General features: G+C 38.0%; 2 protein-coding genes across 3 annotated transcripts in view; one reads left to right on the top strand and one right to left on the bottom strand.

Annotated features, from left to right (window-relative positions):
• echdc2 (enoyl CoA hydratase domain containing 2) overlaps nt 1-2,510 on the top strand; it is a 13,209-nt gene extending 10,699 nt beyond the window's left edge. The window contains exons 7-9 of the mRNA XM_057352837.1: nt 180-367; nt 1,664-1,762; nt 2,196-2,510. Of these exons, the coding sequence (XP_057208820.1) occupies nt 180-367; nt 1,664-1,762; nt 2,196-2,273 (365 nt within the window). The 3' untranslated portion in view covers nt 2,274-2,510. The remainder of the gene's footprint in view (nt 1-179; nt 368-1,663; nt 1,763-2,195) is intronic.
• Nucleotides 2,511-2,551: 41 nt separating this feature from the next.
• On the bottom strand, nt 2,552-18,987 carry zyg11 (zyg-11 family member, cell cycle regulator). 2 transcript variants are annotated; one of them, XM_057352836.1, is made up of 16 exons: nt 18,823-18,987; nt 17,635-17,800; nt 16,591-17,105; nt 15,016-15,261; nt 14,605-14,745; nt 14,344-14,520; nt 13,979-14,043; nt 7,165-7,264; nt 6,738-6,788; nt 6,479-6,640; nt 6,062-6,109; nt 5,517-5,714; nt 4,897-4,949; nt 4,489-4,586; nt 4,235-4,417; nt 2,552-4,090 (listed from the first exon to the last, which is right to left on the bottom strand). In XM_057352836.1, the coding sequence occupies exons 2-16, from the start codon at nt 17,723-17,725 to the stop codon at nt 4,074-4,076; spliced, it is 2,145 nt and encodes a 714-aa protein (XP_057208819.1). In that variant the 5' UTR covers nt 17,726-17,800; nt 18,823-18,987; the 3' UTR covers nt 2,552-4,073. The 2 variants fall into 2 exon arrangements, with proteins under 2 accessions (XP_057208819.1, XP_057208818.1); XM_057352835.1 differs by lacking the exon at nt 18,823-18,987 and adding an exon at nt 18,453-18,814.
• Between the last annotated feature and the right edge of the window lie 573 nt (nt 18,988-19,560).

Raw genomic sequence — 19,560 nt, 5'->3', positions numbered from 1 at the left:
GACCAGCACCTGTATATACACACAGTATATGGAAACAATTGAAACATCTGTGGCCACTTTTTCCCTTATAATGCATTGTAAGTAAATGAGAGAATTGAGAGAAATTAGATAATAGATTAAGGACCTGAGAACTCTTTGTAAGGCTCATCATCATATTTTTTTCTGTCTGTGTGTTTTAGGAGGTAGTCAGAGGTTGCCACGGACGGTGGGCTTCGCCATTGCAAAAGAGCTGATATTCACCGGCCGGTGTGTTGGGGGTGAGCAGGCTATGGAGTTAGGGCTGGTCAACCGCTCTGTGCCACAGAACCAGACGGGAGACGCGGCACATAAAGAGGCTCTGAGTTTAGCTCAAGAAATCCTTCCTCAGGTGTGTCTCCAGGACATCTCCATCCTCATTTCTTTTGAGTCTCATTTTATCAATATATGATATATAAACTCACCCCTTGTACAATACATTGGTTAAAAAATTTTTTAGTACTGCCTTGATTATGTTATTTTAGAAATGTATTACCTGTATTCTACAATGCAAAAAATCTTCCTTGTGTATCAATGACTGATTGTAGCCTTTTGTGGTAGTTGTGTTTGTTATTTAATAATATTATGTGTAATTATTTATCATGTGGAATATACTTAAATGTCTATTATGTAGCTTCTTCAAGACGTAATAAATTAAAAAATAATCTTTATTCATGAACAATTTGGATAAAAAGCTAAAGATCTTCCTCTAAGGGTTCATTTGACACTGTTCAGTGAGAGACAACACTATTCAAAATGGCAGGCTGGTCATGAATATAAATGACCCAATGTCAGACCTGGCTTGGATGTGTCATTCCTCATGCCTCCTGGAGTCCTAAGTTAACGTGATAAACAGTGCCGTATTGCAAAAGACAGATTTAATGCCTTATGAATTTTGGATTGAATATGAAAATATACAGTTAAGTGTCATTACATGACTCAGCATGAACAGTTGTAAAACTGGAATCTTCTGGCATTGGCAAATGTACTTAGCTTCGTGTGACGTACGGGGCATCCAGCTTTTCTGGTTTTCCCCAAATGGTTGACAAGTCATAAAACTGGATTATAATGCAGTTGTCCTATTTAGGTTACAATGTTGGGATGTGTCAAGCCACAATAACTTCTGTCAGCGCTTCTGTCCTCCCGAGTTAACTGTCTCGACTATGTGACTGTGTCTTGAGGACTGTATTGAGGTCATACTGAAGTCTATTTAATATCTAAGATGTGAAAGCAAAGATCACTATTGCTCATACTTTACAGTATGAGCAATAGTTGATAGTTGACAAAAACCCAAGCTGATGTTGTTCCAAATGTGTATAAATTTCTTTGTTCTGATGAACACAGAGAAAGTTATTTGGAAGAATGCTTATAACCAAACAGTTCTTGGCCACTATACATTTATACATACAAATACATTTATACAGATTTGGAACAACTTGAGGGTGAGTAAATTACAGAATTTTCATTTTTGGGTGAACTGTTCCTTTAAGGTCACCATTAAACCAAACGTATTCTTATTTTTTATGGAATATTGCAGTGTTTAATATAAACTATTTATACCCCTCCCCGCCAAACAACATCTATTCTCTGCATGACGTGTATAGAAAATTTGAGAAGACAAATAATTTGTTTAGTTTTTCTCGCTTAGGCCCCGATAGCAGTGCGCATGGCTAAAGTAGCCATGAATCGTGGTGCTGAGGTGGACATCTCTTCAGGAATGGCTATTGAAGGAATGTGTTATGCCAGGGTACGTTTGCTATTATCAGTGATATAGTATTGTATGTCTTATCAGTGCTTTTCGACTGAACAGATTTTACATTGGACATCAAATTGCGACCGACCACCATAGTTACACGGTATACTGTACATAAGTAAACACAATTGGCAAAAAAATTACAATACAAAACTTCATAAACAAAGGTGTTATTTACCAACATAACTCCCAAATATTATTTTAGTATAAGCTAATACATCAGTTGCACCAGTTACTACTAATACTAAGTTTGGTTGGACAAAAGATATTGATAGCACTACCTCCCTTAAAGTCAAGCCTATTTATTTCACTATTCGTTATTATGATAAATGCATGATTATATTTGGTCCATTTGAATATTGTGATTTCACTATTTTGTCTGTATGTTATTACTTTGATTCTTAATGTTTTTTGATGTCCGTCTCAGCTCATTCCAACACAGGACAGACAAGAGGGAATGGCCGCGTTTATAGAGAAGAGACCCCCAAGATACATCGGCGAGTGAATGTTCAAGTCTCCCATATGCACTACTGCAGCGTTTTCATCTCTGGATGTTTTTTCATTTGTTTTAAATCAGCACATTCTGTACTGACATAAAGTGCTGGGTTTAATTTTCACTGGTGTTGTTTTTAGATGTTATGCAAATTTCAAAAGTTTCACTTTACACAGGGAATTTTTTGTCTTGCATTTCTGGATGATTTTTTTGAATTTAAATGAATTTCTGAGATTTAGAAAATACCTTTAAATAAAACACTTGATGATATCATTATAACACTTTATTATGAACAAAACTACACAAAAGTGTAAACAAAGACAGACAACACAAATACTACAGGGGTTCACTTTCTTTATTTCCCATCATGGTTTTGCTTAAATGGGAACACAAACAGCAGTTTGAATGTATTTAATCTGGTTTTTCTTCCCAATCCATACTCTGGAGTTAAGAAGGTAGGCAAAGAATAAAAGTTTTATCCTCACAGAGAGACGCATACACAAAATCGTGCTCGTTCAGCCTGTTGAGTTATATGAATTTGTAGCTTGTTTGGACCGTTTAAACAGTAGCAGATTATCAACTGACGTTACATTTAATTTGATGTCGAAACTTAATCCAAAAAAGTTCCTTAATCCAAATTGCCAGTCGCCTGGTTATCCGGCAAAATAGTGGCAACATAACACGACAACCATGCCTTCTGGAACAAATCACACATTTGTTTATCTCATCATAAATCACGGCCTTGTTAGAAACTCCATGCAGCAAAAAGCATCATACATATCCACAGAAATAAAACATATATATACTGTATATATATATATATATATAGCTATATAAAACAAAGCTTTTTTAATTCATTGGCATACAGGACTGTGGATTTTAACCTTTTTTTACCCAATCATGTACTTGCAATAATTAAAATAATGGTTTTAAATTAAATCAAAGGTTATGTTCAGCTGGAAGGCAATTCCAGTGACTTGCACTCCCATCAAGTTCAATAGAAAATGTTCTTTGTGTTGTTTACCCGTGGCTGTTTTACGTCTACTGTGAATGTCTGTTGTTTGAGAGGCAGCGGTGCATTTAGCGTTCCTCCGTGGCCTCAACAGAACTGTATAACAAAGTTTGAAAGCTTTGATTTTATTCATCGCCACCCATTTCATTGATCGTCTCTGATGGATTTCTAGAAAAGTTCTCATCCAACCGAGCTTTTGTACTATTTAAAACTGAATTGTTATATTTTGCGTGCAACACAACATGGACCGTCTTAACACTTTCACTATACAGTTCATAAAAATATACTATAAAGCTCTCGTTCTTTTCAATCCATTGATAACTTCTAAACAAAACTTACAAGTCACACACTTATCTTTCCTGCATTCACAAACAGTTTTAACATTTTGGACTGATAGTGTATTTCTATGTTCCCCAGCTATATCTGATCCATATCTTAGTTTATTGCATCTGAATGTCCAAATCTGACAGAAATCAGTTTTATAAACTTAATTCCTATGGAGTTGCATCAAAAGAGATCTGAATATGCCAAAGATCCTGATAAACATGCAGACATGCACACACACGCATATAAACACATACGCACACAAAACATTCATTTATGCTGCACATCTAAATAAATTTCTCATTCTTTTGTCAAATAAATAACGGATTCCGCCATGTGCAAACATATGCAAAGCAACTTGTCTTCATGCCTCTTGCGAGAGCATTGTCATTTACATATCGATTGAACATATACACGACATTCAAAACGCTTCCAGTTTCATTTGCTGCATCCTATCCAGAGACTGACAAGTGTGGTCATGGAACATTCTTCTCTAGAAAAGATAGAAAACGGACAGATATATAAAAATCTATACCTTCATGTCAATCTCATTACAAGCAGCATCCAAGTTTACGCAGTATAGAGAACGACAAAAAAATAAAAGAATCCTGCTTGTAAATGGGTGTAAGATACATGCCTCTGTTTGTCTGCTGCGCTTTGGGTGGTACTGTATATCCAGTGCGTGTTCTATGGCGATGTAAACTGTCCAGAATACTGTTGGCCAATCGGCACACATCACCATGGGTTTCAGGATGTGACCTCACAGACTCTAGATGCTGCAGTCCTCCCTCCTCCAGTAACATGCTGCAGTAGCGCCCGGCTGTATTCAGACACGCATAATCAGACACAAATGTATAAATAATCATTAATAACTAAAAATTGCATTTGTACCATTTTTGCTGCAGACATGCTGCATAGCCCATGCAGCCCATAACTGAACTCCTGGAGTCTGGAAGCACCCCAGCAAGGGGAAGAAGGGGTTAAATGACCTGAAACACACAGAATTTACCTTTAATGAAAACTAGAAATAAGGTTGAGATGACACAAAACAAATAATGCTGTCATTACAGCAAAAGAGGAACATTATGAAATTGAAAGTTAAACTATTGTTGCGTAACAATATATTGTTGTGTAATACTGTAAAATTTTTAGTGGGTTAAGAAGAGGGTAGCGATGAGAAACAAAACTTAAAAGCCAGAAATATTGTAACTTCCGGCTTGGGCTAAGCAGACAACATCTGGTATTCGATAATGTGATTTACATTTAGTAAAGCATGTGTAAAATGTTGTTTTTGCTCACCTGTATGCTACCATCTCACATTCTGGCGTTGGCCACTTTAGAATCGCTGAATGCTGTAAGATAAAGAAAATGAGTGACAAACTGAAGACAAAGACCCGTTTAAGTGTTTATTTACATGTAATGTCCATATAATATATACATTAATTAAATGTAAGGTGAAAATTCAAGAATATTTTAAAATAGGCTCAATTTTGTTATTCAGCTCATATTTGTGTCTAGTGGACCCACAGCTTTTTTGTTTTTTAAATCAATACAACCATAAACGTTTATGTACATTTATGTTAAATACTAATATGTTTACTATATTCCATCTCCAAGCAAAATTGACAGCATATATGGTTTATACTTACTTACCATTACGTTTTGTAATTGCATTTATAAAAATTATGGGAGTCGTTTATTGCTAAACAAAACATGATATGGGTGAAAAAAATGTTTATCTTGAATATACAGTTACTCACATCGCCTTAGACCTGAACCCCCAAGAAAAATTGTTGATACTTTTTTATAGTAAAAATTAAAATGCCTTCTGGGGTCTCTAAATGTATCTTTTGTTTTTCGTATAACATTTTGCACTTGTCACTTGTCACTTTTAAAATAAACATTTTACAAGCACTCACCAGTTGCTCCAGTAACATGGCCCTGTGGGACAGATCGAGGGTCCACACTTTTTCCCCCCTTGAGGTGAGGTGAGCCAAGATTCCTGCAGCAAAATAACTGACCTCCACCTCTGGACTGTGTAGCAGCGAGCGGATGTGATCCAGAAAGCTTTGCACCATCAGTTCCCCGTGCAGCTCTCCCACCTCAGCGATATTATTCTGCATACGCAAACAAAACACACACAATTACAACTAGATAAGACAGACAAAAGCACAACAGCAACTACAAAAAGAATGCAAAATGAAATATTGTAGTGTCTCATTATACTTTCTAACGGCGAAAGCGTATTAGCATAATCCCTCAGCATTATGATTTGCCTTCTCTGGCACAGGAAGGTTTATTATCAGTGCTGCCCACACACTGAAAGCTTCAGAATAACTCACCTCGATTCAATATCACCACAGAACAACACTGCCGTACAAATATTATTCCCCCTTGCATATCTTTTTAAGCCTTGTTGCAATACATGATTCACGGTGTACACATTTATACAAAAGTTTCTCACCAGTAAACCCAGAACCTTCTGTTGAATGGACGACTCTGAAGGAAAGGACTGAAAAAACAGACAGAGACATTTTTACTTAGCATTTCTGAGTTTTTTATAATGTAAAAAAAAACATAAAACAAAATCTCTCTAACATTAAATAATTTTAATTAAGAATGTTGGTAACCAAACAACGGCGGTACCTATTCACTTCTATTGTACGGACACAAGACCAATGCAAGTCAATGGGTACCGCCGTTGTTCGGTTACCAACATTCTTCAAAATAAATTCTTTTGTGTTTTGCAGAAGAAAGAAAGTCATACAGGTTTGAAATGACAAGAGAGTGAGTAAATAATGACAGAATTTTCATTTTTGGGTGAACTATCCCTTTAAATCTCTTGTTCTGTGTTTGTATAAGTTTTCATGATGTTATGTACCTCTAACACTTTGATGAAGAGTTCGAGCCCCTGGTTCTCTATGAAGTGTCTGCAGGTGGTGGGAGATTCATCCGTGAGGTTCCAGAGAGCGCTGAGTGTGAATTTTAGTGTTGCGTCCACGGTACCCTGAGATGTCTTCTGCCGCACAATGTGCAGAAGTTGCTATGATAATAAAGGGTTTGGGTGAAAGAGGAAGTAAACACACTCTTTCCATTCAGATATTCCAAGGATTCATTCATTATCAAACATGAAAATGTACCTTTACGATAAAGAGCTCTGCTCCCAGTTGTGCAGTTTGATCAGTTGACAGCTATTAAGGAACACACACAAGACACAATGTTAAAGGAGACACATTGTAAGTTTTACTTCCCCTCATTAAATATGCATGTAATTTATTTATTTTATTCCAAAAATTATATCAGTCTGATATTGACTTCATTCAAAATGAAGACTGTAATAAACTCAAACCATCAGCACTCAACCCGCTAACAGCCAATGAGATTCATCTGCCATTAGAACTCATCTGACCCAATTTAAGACACATCAGCACTCTGACACAATCTGTCAGGCTCAAACATGCCACACTGCATTTCATGATTCATCACTCAGACAGAATGTTCCTCTACGTTTCCTTTTTACAGCCAAACACGTTCTCTGGTTCTCACCCGCAGCCTGTGTCTGCTCACCTTGGCAGCAAGGATGGATATAATAGCCACAGCCATTCTCTGCATGTTCTGGTCCTCGTGGTTACACAGCCACTGCATTACCAATTTAGCTGCTTCAAACCTGAAATCAACAAACACACCTGTTATGTTTCTCATGATATTAAAAACCTTTTTGATTTGTCTTTGTCCTTTTTTTATTTACATATATACATAAACACACTTCAATCTCATGTTATTATTATTTTGTTATTATTTCTATGGTTACTTTTGTTATGATAATTTAGACACGATTTATGTACATTGAGGGAAATAATTATTTGATCCCCTGCTGATTTTGTAAGTTTGCCTGCTTACAAAGAAATGGAGGGTCTATAAGTTTTATAATAGGTTTATTTTAACTGATAGAGACAGAATATAAAAAATCAGGGGAAAAAATGTTATATAAAGGTTATAAATTGATTTGCATTTCAGTCAGTGAAATAAGTATTTGATCCCCGAGCAAAACATAACTTTGTACTTGGTGGAGAAACCCTTGTTGGCAAGCACAGAGGTAAGACATTTCTGATAGTTGGTCACCAGGTTTGCACATGTGTCAGGATACATTTTAGTCCACTCCTCTGTTAATCTTCAAGGTTTCTTGGCTGGCGCTCAGCAAATTGGAGTTTTAGCCTCCTTCACAGATTTTCTATAGGACTAGGGTCTAGAGACTCGCTAGGACATTTGGGCCCGGTTTCATAGACAAGGCTTAGGCTAAACCAGGACTATGCCTTAGTTAATTTAGGCTATTCAAGTCGCTTTTATTGAAATGCCTTAGAAAAAACATTACTGATGTGCATCTTAAGACAAAACAATGGGACTGACATATTTTAAGATATGTCCCGGGAAGTTATTTTCAGTTAAGAAAGCTCAAAATTAATTTTAGTCTGGAACTAGTCTTAAGCCTTGTCTGTGAAACTGGGGCTTGATATGCTTCTCCTTAAGCCACTCTTTGGTTGTCTTGGCAATATGTTTTGGGTCTTTGTCATGTTAAAGGCACATCCACGACCCATCTTCAGTTATCTAGTTTAGGGGAGGAGGTTCTCGTCCAAGATCTTACGGTACATGGGCCAGTCCCTCAGCCCCTCAATGCGGTGAAGTCATCCTGTATACCTGTAGCAGAGAAAAAGCCCTAAAGCATAATGTTTCCAACACTGCATGTGCTTCTCTGTAGGGAGATTTGCATTTCTCTCCCTCCAAAAACAGGAGTCAATTTCGGTCTCACAGCACTTTCTCCAAAGCCTTTTCTGAATCATTTTGATGTTCATTGACAAACTTCATTTTCAAATCAAAGCCATGCAGGCCTTCTTGGGCAGGAGGACCTTGCGGGTGCTTCAGGATTTCAATCTATTATGGCATAGCGTGTTACCAATAGTTTGATCTTTAACCTTTCTCATAGTCATCTTTACCCCATTTGGGAAATCTTGCAGGGAGCTCCAGACCAAGGCCAATTGATCGTTTCTTTTGTATTTCTTCTATTTCCAAATAATCGTACCAACAGTTGTCTCCTTCTCACAAAGCTTTTGTCTGTAGCCTATTCAAGGTTTGTGCAGGTCTACAATCTTGTCAATGACATCCTTTGAAACCTATTTGGTCTTGACCATGGTGGTGGAAAGGTTGAAATGACTGACAGTTGAAGGGGAGGAGTTAACGGATGCCCCGTCCAAGCCGTCAAATTTACATCATTTGAGATGGATAGTCATTTCAGGGTGGAAGTGCATTTTCAGATTTTAACTGAAGATTATGAGGGTACATGAATTTTAAAAAGAAAATGACCCTTATTGATAATCTACTTACAATAAACACTGCAATATTTCATGAAAAAATAAGAATTGTCATTTTTTATTTCACTGGGACTTTAAAGGAACACTTTTTAATCAGAGTATAGCATCAAGTCAATTCAACTCCTGCAATATTGATCTGGCCAGTTAAGTAGCAGAGGGGATTGTTAATCAGTTTCAGCTGTTTTGGTGTTAATGAAATTAACAATGGGTGCACTAGATGGGAAAAACTGAAGCTGTGTCCCAATAAGGGGGTTGCGTGCTTCGAAGGCTGCATTTCAAGATCGATTGCGTCACAGCAGCACCACTGAAGGCTGGTGAGGTTGTCCCATTTCAAAGACAGCCTTAAAATGCGACCTTGTTTCCGCGGGATGACAAGGCTACAACGAATGGATCCTTAACAGCCTCGGCTATCCCGAGATTCTTTGCTCGCCTGAAACGGCTGCATATTGTTAAATATAAATTCGACACTTTAGTTAAATACAAGTATGTAATCTGTCTGTGTTTTTATATTACACATGATGTTGTTCATTCATATTATTAATGCAATATTGTGTTTTACATATATCCATTATCAGGCATGTGATCAGCCAACCTCGCCCAACCCCAATCCCCCCCAAACAGTCTTAAAAGTACTAATTAAATGAGGCAACTGTTTTTCAAAAATAGATCTTTTTCACTTAGCAACACACTTAGCAACACAAAAACAAACTATTATAATTACCCAATTCTGACTGTCAATTTTGGTATTATCAGTTCAAATGTTTATTAGTCACCAAAACAATATTTAATAAAATAGGTTGATGCTTTGTGCAAATATCTTATGCTAATGTCAAGTAAAATGGCATTAACAAATGGCACTCCTTGAGTAGATTATATTAGGCCTACTTTTAAGTTTATTGTTATCAGCAATAATTCATTAAACAATAATTGAACACAAAATATAAAGAATACTGTGGCCTCAAGAGACTTCCATGCACAGCAACTAGATGGCGCATCTACATCATTCATACAGCGTTTGTCCACATAAATCTGCATATAAAAAAGATATTTAGTTAATTTAAATGTATGCATTCAGAAGGGATTTCAACGCGTTTTTACTAGGCAGTGACTAGAGATCAGCCATTTGTAAAGTTTCAAGCCATTAAATTGCGTAATGGCCTATTTTAGTCTCTGTATTTATGTTACAAAATGCTGTTCAGTTCCTCAATTATTTAAAAACGACACCCAGCGAGGTAAAAAAAAGTACAGAAATAAGTATTTATATGGAAAATCACATCCCTGTTATATACTGTTGGGATGTTTTAATCCATGTAAGCGCGTCATATTTTCTAAGATAAAATAAAAAAAAGTCTGTTTAAAAAAGTCAGAAATGTCTCTGCTATGTCCTGCTGCTGTCATCACGTGACAGGAGCAGCAGGTGGCGTAAATCCTGCATAAGGCTAGACCATCTCATTTCAGCTCGCTTCGTGAACTTCAGTGGCTGCGTGCTTTGAAGACCGAGACCTCGTTTTTAAGTCCACGACCTTAGAAGGTTACATCCTTCGAATTGGGACACAGCTTGAGACGACCCCCAAAACAGGAATGGTTTTACAGGTGGAGGCCTTTGACATTTTTTTCCCCTACTCATCTTTTCTGACTGTTTTTCACTAGTTTTGCATTTGGCTAGGGCCAGTGTCACTACTGATAGCATGAGATGATACCTGGACCCTACAGAGATTGCACATGCAGTCCAACTCCTCCAGGATGGCACATCAATATGTGCCATTGCCAAGGAATTTGCTGTGTTCCCAGCACAGTATCAAGTTCATGGAGGAGATTCCAGGAGACAGGCAGTTACTATAGGAGAGCTGGACCGGGCCGTAGAAGGTCCTTAACCCATCAGCAGGACCAGCATCTGCTTCTTTGTGCAAGGAGGAACAGGATGAGCACTGCCAGAGCCCTACAAAATGACCTCCAGCAGGCCACTGGTGTGAATGTCTCTGACCAAACACAGAGTTTATGAGGCCCCCTCATGAGGCCTGAGGGACCGACATCTTCTACTGTGCTCACTGCCTGGCACTGTGGAGCTCGATTGGCATTTGCCATAGAACACCAAAATTGGCAGGTGCGGGCAATTTATTAGAAACTTTCATTTAAACTCAAACAGGCTGTTCATCAGCTGATCAAAAGTTTAAGACCATAGCCTTAAAAAGTTAAAATCTGCACAAAAATATGGCTTTCATGTCATTGTTCTTCAGGCAGTCACACTGTAATGATCTACTGATGGCAAAGGCAAAAAGGCTTTCTTTCTTTGAACGTGGCAGGATTGTTGAGCTGCACAAGCAAGGGCTCTCGCTAGGGCTGTCACGATTATTAAATAATCGTCTCATCGCGATTGTTTGGCCTCATCGCGATGGTTTCAGATCGTCGCAATTATTTCACATCTCTATAGAAGACACTAGGGGGAGCTGTAGTGCATCTGCATATTACATATTTTAGTGTATTGATTGTAACTAAAGCATTGTGATACTTGTAAAATGTACCACCACAACACAATAAAAACTAAACCATATACCATAAAAATAACCTGCAGTACAATTTAATATGATTTAAGATAATCTCAGTGTGAAAACCAGTCTACCAAAATTTCATTAACATAGAAGTAAAATTTTATTGTATCTTGTAAGTGAGAAAAAAACAGACTAGAAGCAATTCTATGACTGATAGCATATCAATGGTGGCTTCACTCCTGATCAATTTACTTAATTTACAAGTATATGGCAGTTGTATTATTGACAGTTAAAAGCCTAAACCTAAATTATATGATAAACCAATATTTTCCGATGTATTTCCAAGAAAAAAAAAAACATATTTTTATATTCAGAACAATATGGTCGTTTCAAAGCTGAATCAAAAATGTATGAGAATTAAATATCAAAGCTCTAAAACAGACAATTAATCACCATAATCGTCAAAGCCCTAAAAGAGACAATTAATCGTCATAATCGCAATGATTTACTAGACAATTAATCGTCAGCCAAATTTCATAATCGTGACAGCCCTAGCTCTCGCAACGTGACATCGCTGCCGAGGTTGGACGCAGTAAGACAGTCATTGCAAATTTCTTTAAAGATCCTGAGAGTTATGGGACAAAAAAGTCAAGTGGTAGTCCCAAAAAACTTTCACCTGCAGTTAGCCGGAGGATCCGACGGGCTGTCGATGAAGACACAGGGCGATCCTCAACCCAAATTAAGGCCCTTACTGATGCTGACTGCAGCCCAATAACCAAAAAAACGGCATCTGCAAGAAAAGGGCTTCAAGAACAAAAAATGTCTTAAAAAAAAACGTCTCCTTCCACGCTACAAACTTGCCCGTTTGGAATTTGCAAGGGAGCACCAAACATGAGACATTGACAGGTGGAAAAAGTTTTATTCTCCAATGAGAAAAAAATTATCCTGGACGGTCCTGATGGCTTCCAACATTACTGGAATGACACGGAGATCCCACTGGAGATGTTTTCTACGCGGCACAGTGTTTGAGGCTCTGGGGTGCTTTTTCCTTCAATGGGAAAATGGAGCTTCAGGTTGTGCAGGGCCGTCAAATGGCGGCTGGCTATGTGGACATGTTGCAGCGGGCATCCCTATTGACTGAGGGCCCTCGTCTCTGCTGTAATGATGGGGTCTTTCAACAGGACAACGCTGCAGTTCACAACTCCCTCTTGAAAAGGACTTCTTCCAGGAGAATAACGTCACTCTTTTGGACCATCCTGCATGTTCCCCTGATCTAAATCCCATTGAGAACGTTTGGGGATGGATGGCAAGTAGGGATGGGCGATATTATATCGTTTGCAATATACCGGTAGAAATTCCCAACACGATAGGAATTAGTCTTTTTTTTTTTTTTTTTAGTCTTCCCACGATGTAAACGATAAATTCTAGTTGATGACATATTTCTTTGTGAAACCCATTCACAGCTCATATGTGAAGCGAAAACAGGTATAGCGGAGGGCGGACGTGAAGCTGAGAAAGAGTTTGCACTAAAAGACGAGCTCTAAATCTCGTTTAGGTTGGCACTGTAGATGCATCCGAGTTAATGTTTAGTTACACTTTCGTTTTATTTAATTTGTTTGTTCAGTATTCATTGATAGTCATAATACGTTACACCACAACATTTCGTTTGGCTAAAAGTATTTATTTAAACATTCGTTAGATGTTATGCATGCGTTATCGATCGTTTCCACCCAACAATAGAATATATACAGTTTTAGGTATGACATGATGTGTTTATTGAGCTTTAGTTCATTTAACTTTTCTTAACTACAACCTTTTGAAGTCGAATATACTGTAGATATATTTTAGGAGCTGTTTGATTTGGGGTAAGTTTTACTTTTTGATAATATTTGTATTTGGGTCTAGACTACATGCAGCTACTATCACTTGACGCAAAAAACAGCGGTGGATGGCGTTATGGATATATCGTCATTTTTATCGTTATCGCAACAAATACTAGGAATTATCGTGATAAGAGTTTTAGGGCCATATCGCCCATCCCTAATGGCAAGGGATGTTTACAAAAATGGACGCACATGGAGCAACGTTGCCACCAGCCTCCTGGAAACAGTCGCATCAAGCATGCCGAAACGAGTATTTGAAGTGATCAACAAGAACGGTGGGGCTACTCACTACAGAGTCCATTTTTGACACTTTCAGTTTTGTTGTGGGATTTTTTTTGGGCTATGGTCTTAAAGTTTTGATCAGCTGATGAACAGCCTGTTTGAGGTTAAATTAAGTTTTCAATAAATTGCCTACTCGCTGTTTTTTGTCTCTTGCTCCTGTTTCTTGTTTTGGCATTTTGAAGCAGTACTTACAACCTGGTTATGATCCACCAGCGATAAATGCGAATACTTGTAATGTTTCCCCCGGTCTTAAGATTTTGTTCAGGAGTGTATATAACAAGCAAAGGCTAAATTTAATTCAGCCTTTATCTCTGTCTCTTTAAAGATTCTAGTTTTACTGATCCTTAACATACTGCGTTACCTGTTAAATGGAACTTCCTGCAGAATTCGATCGCTACAGAGAGACAGCAGGCAGTTCTTCTGCAACTGTACAGTACAAAAAAAGCAGAACTGCTGTTACAAGGAAAAATCAAACGCTTATAATGGGTACAGCATGTTCCTCTCTAGCATTTCCTAATTTTTTTGGTTGAAAAGCATTCATCATTTAGAACAATCATATAAAAACAGCACTGTGTTCAAATTTAGAACACATTCATTATTATTTTATTAAATATAATGAACAAATCCACATTGTGGATTTCCACAAATGTGACCTCCACATTTTGATATTACATCTTTTTTACCAAACAGTACATATTAGTTGATTCTGTCTTGTTACTACTGTACCTGTTGGTGGTTGGGGAAGGTTTTCATGGCTTCGAGTAACAGCTGGGTGACATTCCCCAAAAGTCGCACGGGAATTCCAAAGGCCAGTTCCTGTTTGGTAAGGTTGAAAACACAGGCACTTGCTGCCAGCTGAACATTCAATGTGGTCGGATGATTCTTCATCCCCAACGCAACCAACTGCAGACCGGGAACAACCGACATGAGATGTAGATCAATATGGAGAAATGTAGTGGCTATTGATCTGTTTGTGTGTGTGTGTACCTTCAGAATGTCAGGCCGTGGTTTCTCGATGGCGTGAGTGAGGCTGAAGAGGTGAAACAGAGCCTCCCTGACAAAACCTTCTCTCTCACTGTATCTCCTTAATGCCTCACAGATCTGGGTCTCATTGGCTTCTCCAGTCACCTGCACATACAAAAACAGCAAACTCTAAACATAAGCAAGAAACATAAACACATAAACAAAAAAATAAACAAACATAAAAAACGTTATACATAAAATAAACAATAATATTTAAATGAATAATCAACCAAATGAAAATGAAAATATCATTAACGAAATTACATTTTTAAATGATGTACTTACTATTTTTTACAGCGAGTATAAAACAATATAATTAAAGTACGCCACATGACCTTTATTTTAAAAAAAAATAGTTACAGCAAATAAACCAACCTTCAGACTGCCCTCTCCAGACAGGAAGTCCGAGAATCCGGCATCAGTGGCCAGAAGACCGACGAAGGTCATGCCAGGTCTCGCCTCCACAAAAGCTCTGACTGCTGCATCCGTCACTTGTTTGCGGCCGGACACGTCTAGAGACACCAACTGGGGTAGAATGCCTGGAGTCTCTAGCAACTGTCGTGCCACGTCAGATGTGAATTGCTTATCGTCCGAGATATCAAGGTGCTGTAAACCCTCTAACTGCAGTGACAGAGGCATAATGTGCATTAGCTGAAGGTACACGTACCATAACAAAGTAATGAAGCAAAGTCAAATTCACATCAATAGTATTTTCGTGGCAAAAAATTTACTCTGGGAAATGGCAATAATGGGTTCCTGTGAACCTATTTACATGGTTACAGCCACAATATGGAATAATTTTGTTATGAAATATCCAAAAATCACTTGCACAGTGTGATATATTTCATGCAGTTGTGTACTTACATTATCCCAAATGTTCCCAAGAATGTGCAAATCCAGAGAAATTCCTATTTAAAATAATGGCCCATCCCTTGTCTCCCTTGCATTTGTCGCATATCAGTGACTTAATATCCGCTGCTCCGCACTACCCTCAGTTTCCAGTTGTAGAAACTACGGCAACACGCAAATGCGGAAGTGGTTATACAGCATCTGGGACGCAGCATCTGTTGTTTTGTTATTATAGATCACGATTACTCTTTGGCGAGTAAAGGAAATCCAAAAAAGCATAAATGAAGGCCAAATGAGACAAGCAGGCTTATGGACAAACGAAGAAATAAAACGGATTAATATTGGCGAGGCGTTTTCTAAATGGAGAGAGCTTCGCTACCAACTTGGACTCGACAGAGACTCCTCTTTTGCATGTGTTTTAATAGACAGGTAAGCAAAAATGTTTTTATTGTACACGAAATACTCATGCACAGGTTATTATATTTGAATAGTTATGAATTCAGTTACCCTATGAAATACAGTATATGTCGCACAAAAATATGTAGCCAGTAACGTTATTTGTAAATACTGTGGGTTCGTTCAAATTCACTTTTTAAACGACTACTGTATGACCGTTTTAAACACATAAAACTGTGTAGCATTACGTTACCAAATCAATTGACAAAGTCCAATATCAGTTGCGGGCTAACGTAGCATTACATTCCACGTTTCTTGCAAGCTAATTCATTACGATGACATAAAATACAATTCATTCATTACCTCGTCCGTGAACATTATGGCGATCTCTATAAGCCTCTGGATGGTGAAAACGACATGTCCCATAATTCCACTCTCCTACATAATGTCATTTAGCTTCACCTTTTGTTGTTGTTTTGAAAGTGCACCATCTAGCGGTCCAAATATTCCATATTGTGGCTTTAAAACTACTGATGAAAAAAAACTTCGATTGTTTGGCATAAAACACCTCACTGACCAGTCAAATTTGGATTTACATTTTTGAATGAACTAACCCCTTTAAACAATTGAATGACTGGAACTTTCATTAGTCACAATCATTAAGTCATGACAGCATAACAATAAGCAGATGGAATTGTGTCTGACCTGGCTTAGTACAGCAAGCAGTTGAGCCGTGGTCATCTCCAGCCTCTTGAGCTGATGCATGGTGAGGTAGCGTAGCCTGTTTCTCAACCCCAGAAGCGGGGTCAGATTTGTAACCGAGGTGTTGGAGATGTCCAAACTCTCCAGACGAGGAAGTGCGCACACGTCCACCAAACCATAGTCGTAGAAGTCGACATTGGACACGCTGAGCGCACGGAGGCTCTGGAGAGTACTGAAGCAACGGCGGTTGGACTCCTCTAGGGACGACATGGTCAGGCCGTTAAGGACGAGCCGCTGCAGGCTCTCCAGAAGGACTTTATTGGACGAGAGACCTCGAAGGATGTCGGCAATGGTGAGGTCGGCATTGACCCGAGAAGCATCCAGTTCTATGAGGCGGTGGAGGCAGATGGCACGGTGAAAGGCCTCGGCAGAGATACGGGCAGTGCGGATGCAGGCGTGACGCAGGCGGAATTGTTGACAGTTTCTGAAGATTCCCACTGTGCTGTCGTTCAATAGGCCTGTAAGAGAGTCGATAGGTTGGGTGTGTATGATCCGTTATATTTGCTTAATAACAATTCTTAGGCCTAGTTCACCTGCAACATGAACATGTTTTCATGTATTGAGCATTTCCTGAATCTGACTATGAAAACAAAGTATTAATAACTTCAGAACTGGTTATGAGTCTCAAATAATAAAAAATTTTTTTTACAAATTAGTGGAAAAAATGTAAATCCACTGGATTTATTATTGATATCACTCTAACTACTATAACTTACTATATTAAACCTAAGCAATTGTATACATGTAAGGTTATTTTTGGTTTTAAGCTTGTAACAATTTGTGCAACAAAGACACCTCAAACTAAATTGTAACAAAAAATACATTTAACACCTTGCAATTACCTAGTGTCTCTGTTTTTAAGTATAATAATCATTTTGTTTCATTATGTGAGCTAGTGACAATCTCCAACCAAATTTTAAATAAAAATATATATTTTTATTTCCTCCAAAGGTTTGACAGCTCACTGACTCTAATGCTCTCTCATACCCTCAGTGGCCATCTTGCAGAGCAGTTGGTCAGCCAGCTCCTGTGGAAAGACCAGAGGCTCTCGGAAGGACAGAGACCCATCATCACGCATCTCGCAGAAGACCTCCAGCCTGGAGCTCACTAGTGTCAGGCACAGGTCATTCAGAGACGGCGGGGATGCCTCATCCTGGAAAAAAAATAATTCAGCACTCCTAAACCTATGATGTTTCATTCTACATGCTCTCACTAAGACACTGGTAGGTTTAAACAAGTTAAATACAATAGTTTTTTTTATGTCAGGGATACACTAAAACATTTTTGTACATATACATAAGAAATTTTGTTGTATTTTGTTCTATTCTGTACAGACCTTTGTTTCATTTTTTAGGTGTCCTTTTCTATTTAAAAAATGATTGAAACATAAACATTATAAAGGCACAACAATATTTATAAAATATAACATACATAATATAAAATTGTAGCTTTAAATTATCTTTTTATAAGCTTATCTACTATGCATGTTGGCTTTCAGTATTCGGTGCAATGTGTTTAGAAGTTTTAGTTTCGGTTTTAAATAATTTTTCCTTTACAATGACTTGGATCAAAAACACAGTGGTACTAGTTCATGGGTCAAACATTGCAGGATCTAAACCTAGCACAATATTGAGGTTACCAGCTCAGATCTTTAAAAACGAAGCCATAAATCTATACTTTTATATAACAAAATAATAAAGACCAGACTTGCACTGCATGAATGAGGCAGAAATTTAAACCAATCATCAGTTCAAATGCAAATTCAGCATTGTTAAAACATAACGTGGCAGCAGGTAAATTCTTACCATGGTCTTAAAACTGTGGATCATAACGGCCTCAAAACGCAAGAAACAGCCGAGCGGATGATCGCAGGTAAATTGAAGTGTAGATCACCACACAATCCGATTGAGAAAGTCTTAGCCTGTTAGCATATGATCATCGTCTGCCTTCAAATACTTTCAGATTCTACTTGTTAATTTTGAAGTATAAAGGCACAATAGTAAACTGCCTCTTTCTCGCTTTTGCATTGTCCTTTAGTAGATTTTTCTCTAATAGACGTTATCTCCACAATCCTTTCCTTACGTGGTGTCAAAGAGCATTTTGACGGATTTTATGTCGGCAGGAAACGACGTCTTGACAAGTAAATAAGGGCCCTGCCCCAAATGGCGCACTTACGGTCTCGTGGACTTAAATTGCGCGTTCTCGCCAAGTCTACGAGTCTGTGGGGTGTCCCATTTGTCTTTTTAGCGCTCAGAAGTCTGCTCGCGAGCGCCTCCTTTGTGCCATCGATGCAGTCTTCGGCGAAGCCCGCATTGAGTGAGACTCCACTGAAGTCCCCTACCCAGGAATCCTTCCGAACGCCCAATCACAGAACGGATGGGAAGTGTCGTGGATGTCAGACATACGTAAACATGACGGATACATTTTTAAATATGTTTTGATAAAATTCTAAATTAATTTATTGATTAGTTACTTATTCATATTATTGCTTATTTATTTTCTATTAAGCCAGCTATTCAAGAATAAAAACTATGCAGTGCATTTTCTTACTTAAGGTAATAAGCCATGTTTTGTTGTAGATCTATATCTAGTTGTCTCTGGGCTCTGTAAAGCTTACACAGCTTCTGTATTATAGAGAAATATTAAATAACAACATATATGCATATTAAGAAGTGTATAGAAGAATAGTGTATACAAATAAATACATATACATAAGCAGTTGCATTTACGTAATGACAAATTAATGCATTACAAACATAAGTATCTATTGTATAATGCTCGGGTGGTATATCAACATATGAAATACTGAACAATAAAAACCGGCAGCTCCAGTCCCAAATAACTACAATGGGACAACAAGTGTGGTCGACTTCACGAGGTGTTGCGCAGACTGATCAGTGTATGACAACAAAG

This window comes from Triplophysa rosa, linkage group LG15, assembly GCF_024868665.1.
Source record: "Triplophysa rosa linkage group LG15, Trosa_1v2, whole genome shotgun sequence".
NCBI classification, from domain to species: Eukaryota; Metazoa; Chordata; class Actinopteri; order Cypriniformes; family Nemacheilidae; genus Triplophysa; species Triplophysa rosa.
Note: the sequence above shows the minus strand (reverse complement) of the source record. Positions and strands in the feature narration are given on the sequence as shown.